The sequence below is a fragment of the Tenebrio molitor genome, chromosome 1 (genome assembly GCF_963966145.1).
Source record: "Tenebrio molitor chromosome 1, icTenMoli1.1, whole genome shotgun sequence".
NCBI classification, from domain to species: domain Eukaryota; kingdom Metazoa; phylum Arthropoda; class Insecta; order Coleoptera; family Tenebrionidae; genus Tenebrio; species Tenebrio molitor.
Window position 1 is genome coordinate 33,733,174 of NC_091046.1, and position 16,687 is coordinate 33,749,860.

Here is a 16,687-nt window from a genome sequence, read left to right on the forward strand (position 1 = left end):
TGTAGTCCAAGTAGACGTAAAAACTGAATGTAAAATTTATAGTTGCCGCTCCGCATAAAAAACATCAAAATGATGTTAATAAGTGAGTACACACCGTTCACACACAGGACTTAAATTGGTTGCAAAACAACGCAACATCTTTGGATTGAATCGTTAATTAAAAAAAATAAATAAAACTCTCATCACCGCACTTTTCACCTAAAAAATGACAGTGACAGCGACAAAAATTGACAGTTCACATGAAAGCGGCAAAAATTTCATAACATGGGAATGGCCTGCTTCGACTACAATCATTTAGAATAACCCTGTATATGATAATGCGATAATATTTCTCCACTTGTATTTTTTGACGTATCATGACATATCATTTTTAAAATTAAAAGAAAGTTAACCTTATTTAACAACATTCTTTATCACGTCCTAATTTCACCAACCTTATCTTCTATTGATAATGCTAGAAGGAGAGGGGCAATGTCAAATACTTAGCATGTGCAGTTGAACATAAAAGTGTACACGAGCATCGTGTGATCTTGATAGAGGTTATTTAACTTTTATTCATTGAGTCAAATAAACTACATGGCGTTTAATCCAAGTGGTAAGTTTAACTAACCTAAAAAATACAAAATTTTATAGATAATCCATCAGTACTTTTTAGATACAAATTTACAAAAACTGTTAATTGCACTATTTTAATTTTACATTTTTTCAAAATAAACGTAACGAAACAACAAATAATCACAATGAAAGCATACAAATGTTAAATATGTTTCCAGAGCATCAGCATTTGCGATATAACCCTTTGAAGGGAGAATGGGTACTAGTATCGCCACATAGAGCACTACGACCTTGGAGCGGTCAAGTTGAACCAGCTCCGGCCGAAGCAGTACCAGCATTTGACCCAAACAATCCGCTCTGCCCTGGAGTCCAGCGTTCATCTGGAATCGTAACTCCGCAATATAAATCAACCTACGTCTTTGTTAACGATTTCCCTGCCCTTTTAGAAGAAGGTCCGGAACCCGCTGAAAGTAATGACCCTTTATTTCAAACAAAATCAGCGAAAGGTACTTGTCGAGTGATTTGCTATCATCCACATTCCAATGTATACTTTACGACTATGTCATTATCTGAAGTGGTTGCCATAATAAACGAGTGGATAAAACAGACACAGGAATTGGGCAAAAAATATGTGTGGGTTCAAATTTTTGAAAATCGGGGGATCATAATGGGTTGTTCAAATCCCCATCCCCACTGTCAGATATGGACATCAAATTTTATGCCAAACGAACCAAAAGCAAAAGATCAACACCAAAAAGAATACTACGAAAAATATAAGAGACCATTATTACAAGACTACGTTAAACGAGAGTTGGAACAGAAAACACGTATTGTATACGAGAATGAAGAATGGTTAATCGTAGTACCATATTGGGCTATTTGGCCGTACGAAACTTTAGTACTACCGAAACGTCAAATACAAAGATTTACAGACGTGGACAAAAATCAGAAAGAAATGCTGGCTAAAGCTTTAAAAGTTATAGTTGCAAAATATGACAATGTATTTAAATGTAATTTTCCTTATTCAATGGGTTGGCATGGTGCCCCGACTGGAGATAAATTTAAGGAATCTATGCCTTACTGGACTTTCCACGGATGTTATTATCCACCGTTACTTAGATCTGCAACAGTTAAGAAATTTATGGTCGGATATGAACTACTGGCTCAATGCCAAAGAGATTTGACGCCAGAACTCGCAGCTTCTGTTCTTAGACAGCAGCCAGAAACCAGATTTTCTGAAGCCAAATAAATCTAGATCAAGTTCACATCTTTATCCAACACTTCATAAATCCTTACAAGATGTATCACTATTATTATTGATAATTTGTAAAAATTAATATAACATGTTATAATTATTTTTAATTGTTGACACCTGAGCCATAGTTTATTCTTGTTTTGAAGATAACGCTAGTGACAATAACAGTAACCAAATTATGTTGGTGAACAAAAATATTATGCACTCTGTGTTTTGTAAAGTAGGTATTTACTTTAAACTTAATTGGAAATAAACTGTTCTTACTGAATTTTATTTAACTGCGAATTAAAAACTTTTAGTTTCACAAAGACACATTTATGATACTATGGCGGACAATAAATTTAGGCCGGTAAATTTCTGACATTTCAAAAAAGTCAATGCAAGCGACCATTTATTGTCATTATGACTGAAGTGTCAGTTTGTCAAACTGAAGGTTTTCAAGCTGTTTGGCGTTTCCTTCGCCCTTTTCGTAACTTACAGATCATGACGCACTAGCATAACTAATTTGTAGTATCACTTCTCTCTGGTGCACGCTTCTTTTCCCAATTTTAATTTTGATTATCACTGTCACGATGACAAGAATGACAAAAATCGTAAACGGGGTTAGTTGAACATAATGACAGCTTCACATTTTGATGTCAAGCCAATGACCAGCCGGCCTAAATTTATTGTCCGCCATAGTACCAAAGTAGAAAAATAGTACCTATTTCAAATAGTGTTTCACAGGTTCAATGTACACATTTTCTTTTAAAGAAACTGCATTTCTGATTAGTACTGACGTAATATATCTCTACGTTATGTAATATACGTTATCGTATAATTCTCAAGTATCCATAAATGTATTACGTAATTTACTTTTTTCACTACTAGTCTTAGAAGGCGTCATTATTGACTCTCGAACTGAACCCAGAAGTAGAATTTCTCTCCTAGTAGTTAATAATTTTTCATTATTAACCAGTGGTTAATAATAAACAGCCGTCACCTAGCAACGAAAGATTTTCTTTGATTTCATTGGTTAAACTACCTCGGCTTAAAAAAATGTCTTCTCTACCTGTGTGGTAGAGGTGTGGTGTATAATTACTATTAAATTGAGATGACATAAAAACTTTTTTTTTTCTACTAAACTATTTAACTTAACTCTATAATATTCATTTTTACACGAGTCGAAAAAAATATTTATCCAAACAAATTTTTTCATGAATACAACATTCTTCTACGTACAAATTAGCGAACACCCGTTAACTATAATACATATCTGCATTTTTATTTATTTTTATACGTAAAAACAATATAATTAATGTTATTATTTATGTTCTATTTTATTATAAGTTCTTTTTGTTTGATATTATTTAATAATACATATCATCATGATTTCGTATATTTACTGCTTTTAGTCCCGGTTTCTGGAAACAATTTTATCGGGCCAGTTAGTTAACTCTCCGATAAATACACTGACCTCCAAAATTAACGCATCACTTGTATTTTTACGGTTTTTTTGAAAAGTTTTACTTTAAAGCAAAAAATTGTTATACACACTGAAAATAGAGGAAAAACATAGATCATTCTACAAGAGTAAATAAAATTTCCAGCCACTGTGTACAAAAATGAGCAAAAATATCGTTTTTGCTCAATTTTTAAATTTACTCGAAAATAATTTTTTAGTAACAGTTGAAAAATTTAATCAGTATTGACATCAATCTTCATTTACTTTTAATATGGATGATGTTAGGAACAACTTCGCATTTAAAAAGTCCGTGCAAGTGGTTTTGTTAGCCCAGAATTAAGAGAGTCGGAGGACTATAGCATATCACTTTGGTTTTGGTATGAACCAATCTATCATATCTAAAGTTCTAAGAAGGGATCGGGAGACTGGACGGCACACAAGGAGCCGGAAACAAGGCCGAAAACGGATCACAACACCTCACCAGGACCAATACTTATGGTTAATAAGCATTAGGGAAGGGTTTCTCACTGCTCTCCGACTTCAAGATCGCATGTTAGACAATATGCACTCCGCCTGGGTGAAAATACTGTTAGAAAATGACTAAAGGAGGATCAGATACATCCGAGAAGACCAGCCACTGGATCCAAGTTAACTGCAGCTCTTCGGAGGGCCCGTTTAAACTTTGCATTAGAACATGTCAATTGGGTCGAACAAGATTGGCGCAGAGTTTTGGCCTTCGATGAATCCAGGTTCTGTCTATACAAGTCTGACGGACAGGTAATAGTGTATAGACGACCTAGTGAGTGATATGCGCAGTGTCATTTCGTTACTAAAGAGAGTTTTGGGGGAGGGTCAATAATGGTGTGGATAGGAATATCTTTAGACGTACCTACAGAGCTGGTGGTTTTAGTTAGACGCAATTTGAATGCACATCGATAAAGCACGAACATCTTGGAACCTGTTGTTGTACCTTATGCCCCATTAGGAGGGCAAGACTTCATTTATATGCACGATAATAGATAGTCACATATTGCAATGGTAATTTCCGACTAATTTAGGACTATTGAAATATCAGTTATGAAGTGGCCAGCACGTAACCCTGACCTCAACTCAATCGAACACTTATGGGATAATATGGAAAAACTGTTACAGGCAATGTAAGGACGTCCAAATGACTTCAGTCAGCTAACAAGAGCACTTCTGGATATTTGGCAAAATATAGGCTAAAATCATAACAGAAACCTCATTTTTAACATGCCACTACGTTATTGAGCTACAATTAACACTAGAGGGGACAAGACAAGATTTCAGGAAAATAATCTTTAAATGTCGATGGTTTTTTTGATTTCTCATTTTTACTCGTGATGTTACCTTTTCGAATTTTTGTATATTTCCCATGGTTCAGCTGTTATTGTTGTTGACATATTTTTTTAAATATTTCAAAACTTGCTTTTTTAATTAAAAAAATCAAAGTGATGCGTTAATTTTGGAGTTCAGTGTACAAAAATCATGTAATGTGATTGGTTACGTTCTAGCGTTTCTATAGCAACCCTTGATTTAACCGGCCAGTTAGTTATTACGCCGTTCCAGAAACCGGACATAAATCTTTCTAAAAATGTTTTTTTTTTCGTTTTGCATAAATGTTAATTTGTCATTCATCAATAAAAATATTAAATATTAATTAAGTACATACATAGCATGTGTTACATAATATATCTATATTAATAATGAAACCTCGTCTTCAAGCCAATTAGAGTAAGAAGTTTCCTTAAAAAAGAAATACATACATAAAGAACTCCTCACTTATAAAGTTTTCATTCGACAATATAAATAAATAATTAATGGTAATATCATGTCTATTTAAAATCCATATTTTCTAGCAGTTTATGTCACGTCATTGGTGAATATACAGGACCACGTCATAAATAATGCAGAATAACAAGTAGACGAATCCAACATAACCGCCAAAAAGGGGTAGAAGTAAAATGTGATATGACAATTGCGATCCTCGAAAACTGGAACATTGACTTTTGAAAAAATCTATGAAAATTTAAAAATGTATGATGATTTATGATTATGTTAATGCCAGTGCCAATTTTTGACAAATCAGTGTCGTCACTCGTCACAACTTTTAAAATGTCACAGTTACGCGAACTTCAAATAGTAGTTTATTTAACGAGTTCGAGTGTAAATTGGGCTTATTTTGGCATGAGTGGGCCAGTTTAAAACGCGAGTTAATCGACCAGTTTAAGGCCCCCCGAGTGCCAAAAAGACCCCAATTTACACACAAACAAGTTGAATACAACGTTTGTTTGTTCAACGAGCCCTTTAAAGGCTCCAAATCGCTTCTTGGCGTTTCATTTTGACAAGTTGTAACATTTATCAAAATCCGTTGACGCAGGAGAAAATTATTAAATTCTCACAGTGTCGAACAAAAAAATCTATTATGTCGGGTGTTCATTTAAATTTCCGGTCAAAATTGGCGTTGGAGAGTCCATTGCAAACGCACCACTCGTGTAAAAACGTAAGATTTAAACACCTGACCCGTAATCCGTAGTGCGTTCACATTTCACAATCGACCCTTCAACGCCAACTTTGACCGGAAATTTAAATGAACATCCGATAGTAACTAGACTGAGGAATGATGTACGAGTAAGTTTAAGGGCCATACGGTAACAAATTAATACGGAAAAAATACTATATTATTGACAAAATATAAATTAAAGGAGAACGAAAACGAAAGTCACTTTTTTTATACTATTGAATTTTACGATCTAATCTTTTTTTTTAAATAGACTTCAAGTAACAGTCGTTTTTTCCGCCCTCCCTGAAGTCACTTCCTCGTCCAACAGGCAACAGGTTCGCTTGTAAAACGCTTGGTACTGTATTCCCTGATAAATAGTTTCAGATAAAATTTGAAATTGTTTAAAAATCCTAATTTACCTTAATTACCGAAAGGGTGTACCTCAGTTTTTTATGAAACTGACGGAATTAAAGTCAAGTGATGATTTTTGAATATCTTCATAACATTTTTTCAGACCTGCTATTAACAAATTTTTCTGGGCATACGCACAAATAATAAAAATTAGCATTGAAAACATACTAATTTAAACAATTTCAATGAAATTGAACTCTTTGGTGGTCAACTCCAGAGACCAGAAACTTGAGGAAATTTGGAATTGATGAAGAGACAGGTAGTTCAAAACAATGTAACAAAATATTTCTCAACAACTTGATAATACTTATATCTACTATCTAAATTTATATTCATAGTCAGTTATCTTACAGTGAAAAGCTGTCCAGTAAATAGAGTATTATTGGAGGTAAGCATAAAATCACCCGTCATCGATACTTGTTAAACGCTGTTCAAAAATCAAAAAACCATTGTGATGCAAATAACACACATTTTTCATGACATTTCCTATTAGGTACTTATGAAGTGACAGATAAGTCATTTGCACCACAATGGTTTTTTTATTTTTGAACAGCGTTTAGATGTTTAGAAACCAGAGATTTTGAACAGAAAGTGATAATAGATGTTACAATTTCCACTGAAAAAAAAAATCCGTCCAAAGACTTCACTATTTGATAGAATAGATCAAAGTCTAATATTTAGGAAATCCAACAAATTTTTAATTAGAATAACTTTTTTTTAATAGATTTTGGGAGGGTCTCCCATCTTGCAAAAATATCTTGAAAATAGCTTGTTTATAGGATTGATTTAATTCGATAATTTAAATAGACTTCTGTATAGCTTACCAATTACAATGCAATAAAAGTTTTGGACTAGGGAATTTTTTTTTCAACGAAACATAACTTATCATCATTTTTGCATATGGTCTTAGCTTGTTCCTATTTAAGAGTAAATTAACTGGACTGAGTTTGTTAAAGTTAGTATTTGGTTATGATAACTTTGCGATCTGGCTATTATTTATTATTTAAGTTCTAAATTGATATACACAAACAAATGCAGGCAACTGCTCAGTGTAGCCTTAAACAATTTTTCCATTAGAGAAAAAGTCCTGATTCAGATAAGGCTTTAAAATATATTAAAGCTAAACCATTTACTTATCAATATTTTATCTACAAAATTACCATTTGCATTTGCGTACTAAACTGTTATTTATTAGTCAAATGTTATCTCATTGTTATTTCTTCTGTTATATACATCATGATTTTATCAACCATACATGCAAGAAGGCAGACTTTAATGTTACCATTTTAGACTTTTCTTTGATATGAATAGGTTGTAATTATTTCTCAGCACATTTTTAATAATTAGTTGGGATTTTTAATATGATTAATTCCCACATACATCAAACGTGCGTGTTCAAACAATCAGAGTGCTTGCTTTCATCCAATCAAAAATGTTTATCTCGGATAAAGCATCCTCCTAGTCTGTCTTCTGTCAAAAGCGGATAAAATTTCATGTTACTACTGTCAGATTCTCAAATTGTTTTTAATAATTATGTTTTGAATAACTATAAATATTATAAATAAATAATTAACGTTAAAATTTGTATTCTGGAATTAATCTTGCCAAGAATAACGCGACCTAATTTTTTAAATCTGATAAATTTCCCAATTTTCACTCAAACATTTTTCCTTTAGATAATTTTACTCGTTGAATTTGAACATTTTTATTCAAAGGTTAAACCCTCGAGCTGAAGTTCCCGGGTCTAACCAGAATAAAAATGCCCAAATTCAACTCGTAAAATTGTCAAAGCAAAAGGTTTTTGTAAAATTGAAAAATTTATCCGATAAAAAAATTTGGTGTGGTTATTTTACCTTCGATATAATTTTTCCTTTCTTATACTATTAAATACAATTAAAAAATAACAATAATATATAATCATATTTATTATTATTATTACACTTTGGCTTTCTGTCTTAAATTTATACAACCTTGACATAATGTTTTCTATTGTAATTACTTTTTTATCACAGAGATAACTCGCGTTTAGTTTTAAGGAAAATGGGTTGACTGTTATTTTAATTTGTTTTCCTAAAAACCAAAACAATGAAGCTTTATAAAATACGTGTGCTAAAACGAATGGACTAAAAACCCATTAATTTCAATATTAACACATAAAAAATGTAATTAATAAAACATACTACAAGCTGATACTAAAAAAAATTCTACTTAAGTTTTATAAATAACTAATTCTCAATTACTCCGGATAAGTTTACGTTTAAATCTTTAACTTGCATTTGATTTTGGAAACTCATGAAAGCAATTTATTTTAAAATGAAATTTAAGGCCTTGTGCCAACATTTGCCGAGATATGGTAAAAAACAATGACTATTTTTCATTTGACAACATAGTTTTTATTTACTGCTACTTACTTGTACCATCCAATTCCAACTGCGATGAGTCCAACCGTGGCAGCAGCACTAATTCCAGCCACAACAGCGATGATGTACAGACCAGTCGATTCATTGTTTGCTAGTTGAGGCTGAACAGCAACTACTTCTACCTGATCATTATTACGGTATTCTCCTTCCTCCACCTGATCATTTTCTTCAGAAAAAGCTTCACCACTTCTGTGACTCAAACGTATTTTATTGTCCTTTAACTTGTCCAGGTTTGACCGTCCCTTCTGTTTACCTAAAATAATAATGTAATTTAAAATATAAGCTTTAAGGTATATTTAAAAATGTATGATACGGGATGTCCCCAAAAAAGAAGACGAGTCCATAACTCCCTTATTTATCGGTGGATTGTAATTATTTATACACCAAATTAAATGGTTGTGGATAGGCTACCAAGGGGCCTAATAAATTCCCATATAGCCCTAAGGGCTTCAAGACTAAACTGTCAAAATTTTTCAAATGCGAACACATCCTTTTTTTAAATAATTCTGATAGAGATTTTTATTCCGAAAAGAACTATGTATCACAGGTGTACATTTACTTACCAAAAATACAAAAAGAAAAATGTAAACAACTGTCTATACTCCATTTTCCGCCATAGATTTTCCGCTAAACATTGGCGGCATCTCTGCGCAATTCCATATGTTATTATTTGTCATTTGTTTTTCCAGCTAACTTAATTCGGTTATTAGTTATTACATTGTAACGCAATACATTTTTGATAATTTGTCGCTAGGTGCTCGTCATTTGTTTCAAAAGTTAGTGTTTTTTTTTGTGAGGTTATACAAGTATAACCTGTATTACAACATTGTTGTTTTCAGAATAAAAATCTCTATCAGAATTGCTTTAAAAAAGGATGTGTTCGCATTTGAAAAAAAAAAATTGGACAGTTTAGCTTTGAAGCCCTTGGGGCTATGCATGAGTTTACTAGGCCATTTTATAGCCTATTTACAACCATTTAATTTGGTGTATTAGATCATTAAAATCCTCCTATAAATAAGGAAGCCATGGACTCGTCTTTCTTCTGGGGACATCTGTATATGTCCATTACTTGATGATTGTCCCATCGCAGTTGGCGTTGAAAACCCACACAAATTTTGGATATGCCGCCAGCCTCGCAACGTTAAATAAACTACAGTGTGGAAACTACTTATGGAATAAATTCAGTAATTTCAAAACTAATCACATTTGTTGGAAAACGCTGAAACAGGTCAATTTTTATTTCTCATAATGCGTATTTTAAGTTGCTTCAAGTGTTCATGACGTCATCCATTTTTTAGCAAAAAGTGGGGGTTGTCATTTAAAAAAACATGAGTGTGACGTTGTAGCTTAAAAATGGATGACGTCAACTCAAGCAACTTAGAATAAACATTATGAGAAATAAAAATTAACCAGTTTCAGCGTTTTCAACAAATGTCATTAATTTTGATTTTACTGAATTTATTCCATAAGTAGTTTCCACACTGTATATGTACTTAAACATATACAGTGCGTTCGTAAAGTTCGGAATAAATTCCATAAAACCGTAAGAATTAATTTCTAAGAAAAATTCTCCAAAGGTCACCCTTGTTTTTAAAAAGTGCATACCTATTCTTCAGTACTTTACTTATGTTGACAGCCTTTCATCTCCTAACTATGACGTAATCAATAATTTTTTAAAATGACGACCTTCACTTTTTTCTTCTCTTTCTGATAAAGCTTCGTGCTACCTAAGCTAAACGATGAGTGAAAAAAATTGGTACCTTATGACAATTTTTATTTAAAAAATTTAATTTAATTCTTAAGTTAAACATTTTTTTTGTATGGGTTTAGTTAAAATCGAAGGTTTATAATACACCAAACAAGTTAGAAGATTTGCGGCAGAGAATTCGCGCTGAAATAAATGAAATGAAATAAATTTTTGAAGTAAAATTTGTCATTTTCTCAAAAAAATTATTATGTAAGGTATCAATTTTTTTCATTCATCGTTTAGCTAGTACGAAGGCCTATCAGAAAAAGAAGAAAAAAGTGGGGTTTGTCATTTAAAAATTATTGACGACGTCATAATTAGGGGATAAAAAGCTGTCAACATAAGTAAGGTACTGAAGAATATGCACTTTTTAAAAACAAAGTTGACCTCTTCTACAATTTTTCTCAGAAATTAATACTTACAGTTTTATCGAATTTATTCCGAACTTTATGAACGCACTGTATATTGTAAATAACTGATTATTGTTAGATAACAAGGTTATAAATAATCAATATATTTATCTCAATCATTTGATATTTCTGACGCATCTAGGCATTATCTAACTAACTAATTAATTAATTGATTCAAATTGGCATATTTTTACCATTATCGTTTTCAACATCTTGAAAAAATCTGGAGTCTGAAGGAGGATATGCAAATTGACTTGGATCATCCACCAGTTTGGCGTCTTCCAACGCCCCTTTTCCTGACGCCTCTTCACTGTTTTTGTTTTCGCCAACATCTTGTGCTACATGGCTCGAATGCAAATGCTTTTCATTCGGCCTTTCAGCTTCGTGTACGTGTCTTCCATGTTGTTGTGGACTCTTCGTTTCTCTTTCTTCTACGTCGTCGTCACCAAAACTAAAATCATCTTCACGTGGATAGGGTCGAACGTCATCTAATATCTGACTACTAGGAGGATATTTAAAATTAAATCGATCGAACTTGCGATTTTTTTCACTGCTTCTATATTCTTCGTAGGCGTCGTCGTAACTCGACCGAGGATTGTAATAAATGGGAAGATCGTAGTCGTTTTTCAGTTGATTCCGATTTCTTTGTAAAAACTCGGCAATATTTCGAAATTGTTCTGGAAGCTCTAAATCAAAATCTTCTTCCTTCTTCCCATTGTCCCACTCGTCGATTTGCAGATTTTTCCAAGGCCATCGTCGATCATTTTCGCCATAAAATGGAACCTCATCACCGTTTTCTAAGCGATGTCGTTGTTCTTGAGAAGACAAATCGAATTTCAAACCTGTAAATGAAAATTAATTAGAAACTATCTCCGCTGGCGCATTCTTGTGGTAATGAAAATAAATTAAGGTTCGAGCTTCGACACTTCCAGAATAAATCTAATTTCCCCTCTACACGTACTCAGATCAAATTGATACAAAACTAATCGTAATAATTTCATTTCAGTGTAAATATTAGTTTTCCGATTTTTCTAGATTTGACATTTCTGCTTTCCAACTGAATACAATTTGCAACACAATGAACACTGTTTTCATATTAAGTTTGCTAAGAAATGTAAGTTCTAACTGTATGCGAAAGGATACAATACGGAATAATAAGCAGACTTTCATCGACCACGTTACACCCGCAGTAATTTAGTTTAATACATACATATAGGTATTGGTTTTTTCATTTACGCTTTAGTTACTTCCAGGGGTACTTTGATATCTTTCTTCATTCGTTTAAATTAAAAATCGAAACTTTTACTACTCAAGTAATATGAAACCTGCAGAAAATTTTAATTCAACTTGGGCCTTTCACTTAACTAATTTTTATTCACATCTCGGGGTTTCGGATAAGATCCATGAAACAAAACACTGTTTTGTTTTGTGCAAAATTTTTAAGACGCACTGGAAACAGTACTTAGACAATAAAAAAAAATTATTTTTTTTTTTAATTATTAATATTCTAAGCCAACCTTTACAATTTTTTTAATGCTTTATATTACTAAATCCATTTTAATTAGTACGATATACATATACATACATACTTAAAGGTAAAGATCTTATTAATATGTATTTACCTAAATACAGATCAGTAAATGGACACCGGCATTAAATATGTTGATTAATTTTTGACGTTAGCGATAACGCTGTAATAAAAACTCAAGTGTATCTATTTCAGCTATACATGTGTACACTGTTCTACTTGAATTCAGTCGACCACTATCGTAAAATACATCCGGCCAAAATAAAAGAAAACGCGATATCGTACCATGCACAATGTACACAGCTACCATAATTTGTTTTAAAATGTGACGATACATACACCAATCCTAACCAAAAATGTATTAAAACGTCAAGCAAATGTGATGAAGAGCACAAAAGCTTTATAATGTTTCACAAAAAAACACACAAAACCTTAGTGGAGTCTCAGAAGTCGAGAGTCGCTAATACTTAAAGCATCGGAGTGGAAAAAATACGAGAGGAAGTTTTCCGCATCAACACTAACTCATGTTGAAAGAAGTATAAGTAAACTTCACCGATAACATAAAAAATTAAATAAGTAATAAATTAATTTATAATTGTTTATCTTTTGCATTCATCAGATTACAAAATTAAAATCATACAACAAATTTGGTATTTCTCGTCTAGCAACCCTGGAGTTTCCAGAACAGGTCCTAATACAAAAGTTCGTTAAGACTCTTCTGCAATTAGGTATTTCAACGATATTGATTTTATTAAGAACAGATTTCATTCATAAATTAGGAATAAAATACTACAAAGAGGTGAGATTTTTTTGAGAACGCTTTGTCCTTTCCTTGCAAATTATGGCTCAAAATTTCACGAAATCGAGCCCACCCTACATCGTGATTCTTTTCTGCTTTTGATTATAGTTTGTTGAAAAAAATTAGAATGTCATTGGTTTGTTTCCATTGTTTTTGAAAATTCGTCTGATGGGAGTACATGCTTTAGCTTATTTTAACGGCAAAATAAAACCAGAAAAAACACACATTCCTGTTTATCGTGGTTTCCGCCTTTCCAAGTGCACAATAGTTTTGTTAAAACTTTACCGCGTTTTTTTAGAGTAAATATAAATGAACTAACTACATTATTAAAAAAAAAAAAATGTTGTTACACAGTCTAGGACTGGTTTACAAATCTATGAGGGGCGTGATGACCAACTCAATAGACCGGGACCAATGGCTTAACGTGACTTCCGAATCACGAGATAGAATATAGCCTTTTTTTTTCGCCCTGGGTCGGAATCGAATCCGCGACCCTCGCGTCCCTGAGCCGAAACGGACTCCCTTAGGCTATATTCTGCCTAAGAATGTAGAATTATGTATTATGTAGAGTTTAAAAAAATTTAGACTTAATCAAGTGTATAATCATCTAACCCACAGTTGGAAAAAAATTATCGCCTGTTGTCATAGATTAATTTTTTCTATTATTGATTCAAAAAATTGAAATTCACGCATAGTTATCGGTGCCTGAAGTGGGTCATTTTCTAACGTGTATTTCTTTTTGCATTGTTAGTAAGTTCGAAACCATAGAAACCATACAAAACAGTGTGTGAAATGCGATTTCACGCACACGACTATTTCTGTGTTTCACTTCACGCACTGTATTTTATTAGTTACCTAGCAACATGGTCACTGCATTGAAACTTCAGAGTTCCTTCAAAAATTTGAATTTTTAATTTCAATTTTTTGAATCAATTATAGAAAAAATATTGTTTATATTTCGTGCGTGAAGATGTTTTTGTGCATTCAAAGGCTTATACTGCCTCGACCTTCGTCTCGGCGTAAAAGACCTTTTCATTCACAAAAAACACTCTCTTCACGCATTTAATATAAAAATAACTATTAAATATTAAGTAGACTTGCTCAATATCTATTTTCTAATTCCATTTTTTACAGTTGTTGAATCTTTATTAGTAACTATGAACACCCGATGTAACCAGATATTAAAAAAATATTTTCGTACAAATCGTATGTACAGTTGGATTAAAAAAAAGCGGACAAGGCAGAAAAAATTGACCAATTTTTTTTGGTTTTGAATCCAACTGTACTTGTTATGTTTTGAATATATTCATTCAAATTATTAAGACTATTTAATTCCTCTGTCATTTAATGTTCATCAACCAATGAAACAAACTTAATTTTAGTGATTTCCATGGTTACAAAAGATAAAAGAATTGCAGCGGATATTGGACTAGTACAAATACCGTGTGAGCAACAATTACTGATTGAGTTGGCAATACATTCTGGTGACTTTTGGTGGCTTTTATGTCATGTTCCAACGAGAAAACCATTTTATTAATAAAAGATTACAGAAACCAAGACGTTTAAATTTCAAATGTGTCAGCTGTCGGTAATGTCAATAAAACAAACCGAAGTAGAGACAATTCACAGTCTTGAAAATTTGATGTAAAATTTGTTATTGCCAACTGAAACAGTTATTGTTGCTCACCCTGTATCAGCCACTATTGTACTAGTAATCGAAGTGAATATTTTAAACAAATGAAAATCTTTATTAATTTTTTTTTTTTTTGCAGCGAAAAACGAACAGAAATATTATTTTCTAACAAATTGAAGTGTACAATTTGAAAAACTGAAAGAAATTTGAGGAATTTGATTCATTATAGTCCTCCAAATACGACTCGTAGTCAATGTTATGCAGATCATTTTTGCGGTGGTGTTACTCATGTCAACGGCGCTTTCGAATTCGAGTCGTGCTAACGCACAACTGACTATTTTAAATTATATGCAAGTTTTAGAATAAAAATTTCTTAATAATACTAATATTATGAATTATGAATGAAAAACGTATTGCTGGCTGCATTTAAATTTCGTTGGGTTCGGAAAGATATGTGAATTAGTCTGTATAAGGGCATACTTTCATATTTTTATGGATATACATAATGTATATTGTTAAATATGACTAGGTAGGTACAGTCGGTGGACAAATAAAACTGGGACAAAAATGACAATCACATAAGTCAAAATTTACAAATTTGCATCGTTTAATTACGGCTTTGTCACAAATAGGTTAACTTTGGTATGACATATTATATAGACACTGACAAATATATTGACAATTGAATGGTCTGATTTACACAGATTAAATTTTAAGTGTCCCAGTTTTATTTGTCCACCGACCGTACCTTTTGTATTAAATAGTAGTTTATTTAACGAGTTTGTGTGTAATTTGGGCTTTTTTTGGCATGAGTGGGCCAGTTTAAAACTCTCGTTTCACTCGAGTTTTAAACTGGCCCACTCATGCCAAAAAAGCCCAAATTACACAAGAACAAGTTGAATACAACGTTTTTTTGTTCGACGAGCACCCAAAGGCTCCAAATCGCTGAAAATCTTTAAAATTAGCTTGACGTTTCGTTTTGACAAGTTGTCAAATTTATCAAAATCCGTTCACACAGGAGAAAATTCTCAAATTCTGACAGTGTCGAACAAAAAAATTATTTTTATATTTTATACTTCCGTGCGCAAATGGTTTTTCCTAGTTTATAACGTAATTGAAGAGGAAATATATTAATAATTATTCCACTAAAAAAAAAAAATAATTTTCAAAAAATTAAAATTTTTGGACCATTTAAAATAAAATTATAATTGACCACACATAGCAAACAGTTAATAGCAAAATTTGTGAACTGCAAAATCCAATAACTTGTAACAAAAAAACACATATGTTGTGTTATTTTATATCTATTTGATAATCTATTTAAGAGCAATGAATTCAATAATTCAAAATACATATACAAAACCCATTATAAACAAAAAAAAAAATGAATATTTACACATGTTAATAAACAAACGGTCATTTAATTTATTTTGCGGTAGGTAGTATATAATTTTCAATAAATCACGACTGCCAATGTTTTTTTAATATAAATCCAACAGCTTTTTTTTACTACATTCCGTCTTATTAATGATTCCAGTTCATCTGCACAAATACATTTGGCGGTTTTTTTCTTTTGTAAATGTAGAATAATCGCGATGTTAATTGTGAGATAACTATAGTATTAAATATGGGATTAACTCACCCGGATAAATTTCCAGATCCCCGGAAGCACAAACACTACATGATAAAACGATGACAATACATATGAAAGTGAATTTCATATTGTAGTTTTCCAGGCGGTTCAGTCCATATGTTTTCACAGTCCTGCCATTTTGCCAAGAAATCAATAAGATACCCAACATGCCATTGGGCGACGCTACCGACGTCACAGGAGGTGCTAAAATTCTCAGCTAGTGAACTGACTATTTTCATTGACTGAACAAAACTGCCACAACCATTACAAACGATGGACGCACATGCGCCCTTACTTTAACATATTAACACGCAGCATTGCTGATAAA

General features: G+C 32.3%; 2 protein-coding genes across 3 annotated transcripts in view; one reads left to right on the plus strand and one right to left on the minus strand.

Moving 5' to 3' along the window:
- Positions 1-16,624, minus strand: part of LOC138126044 (uncharacterized) — a 68,573-nt gene extending 51,949 nt beyond the window's left edge. Inside the window, exons 1-3 of one of the 2 annotated variants that reach the window (XM_069041734.1) lie at positions 16,369-16,624; positions 10,961-11,608; positions 8,601-8,862 (exon numbers count right to left, since the gene is read on the minus strand). In XM_069041734.1, the coding sequence (XP_068897835.1) occupies positions 8,601-8,862; positions 10,961-11,608; positions 16,369-16,528 (1,070 nt within the window). In that variant the 5' untranslated portion in view covers positions 16,529-16,624. The remainder of the gene's footprint in view (positions 1-8,600; positions 8,863-10,960; positions 11,609-16,368) is intronic. The other variant, XM_069041729.1, reaches the window with a different exon arrangement.
- Galt (Galactose-1-phosphate uridylyltransferase) lies at positions 442-2,078 on the plus strand. Its single transcript, XM_069045608.1, has 2 exons — positions 442-595; positions 774-2,078. Exons 1-2 carry the CDS (start codon positions 577-579, stop codon positions 1,802-1,804), a joined length of 1,050 nt encoding a protein of 349 aa, XP_068901709.1. The 5' UTR covers positions 442-576; the 3' UTR covers positions 1,805-2,078.
- Positions 16,625-16,687: the final 63 nt, after the last annotated feature.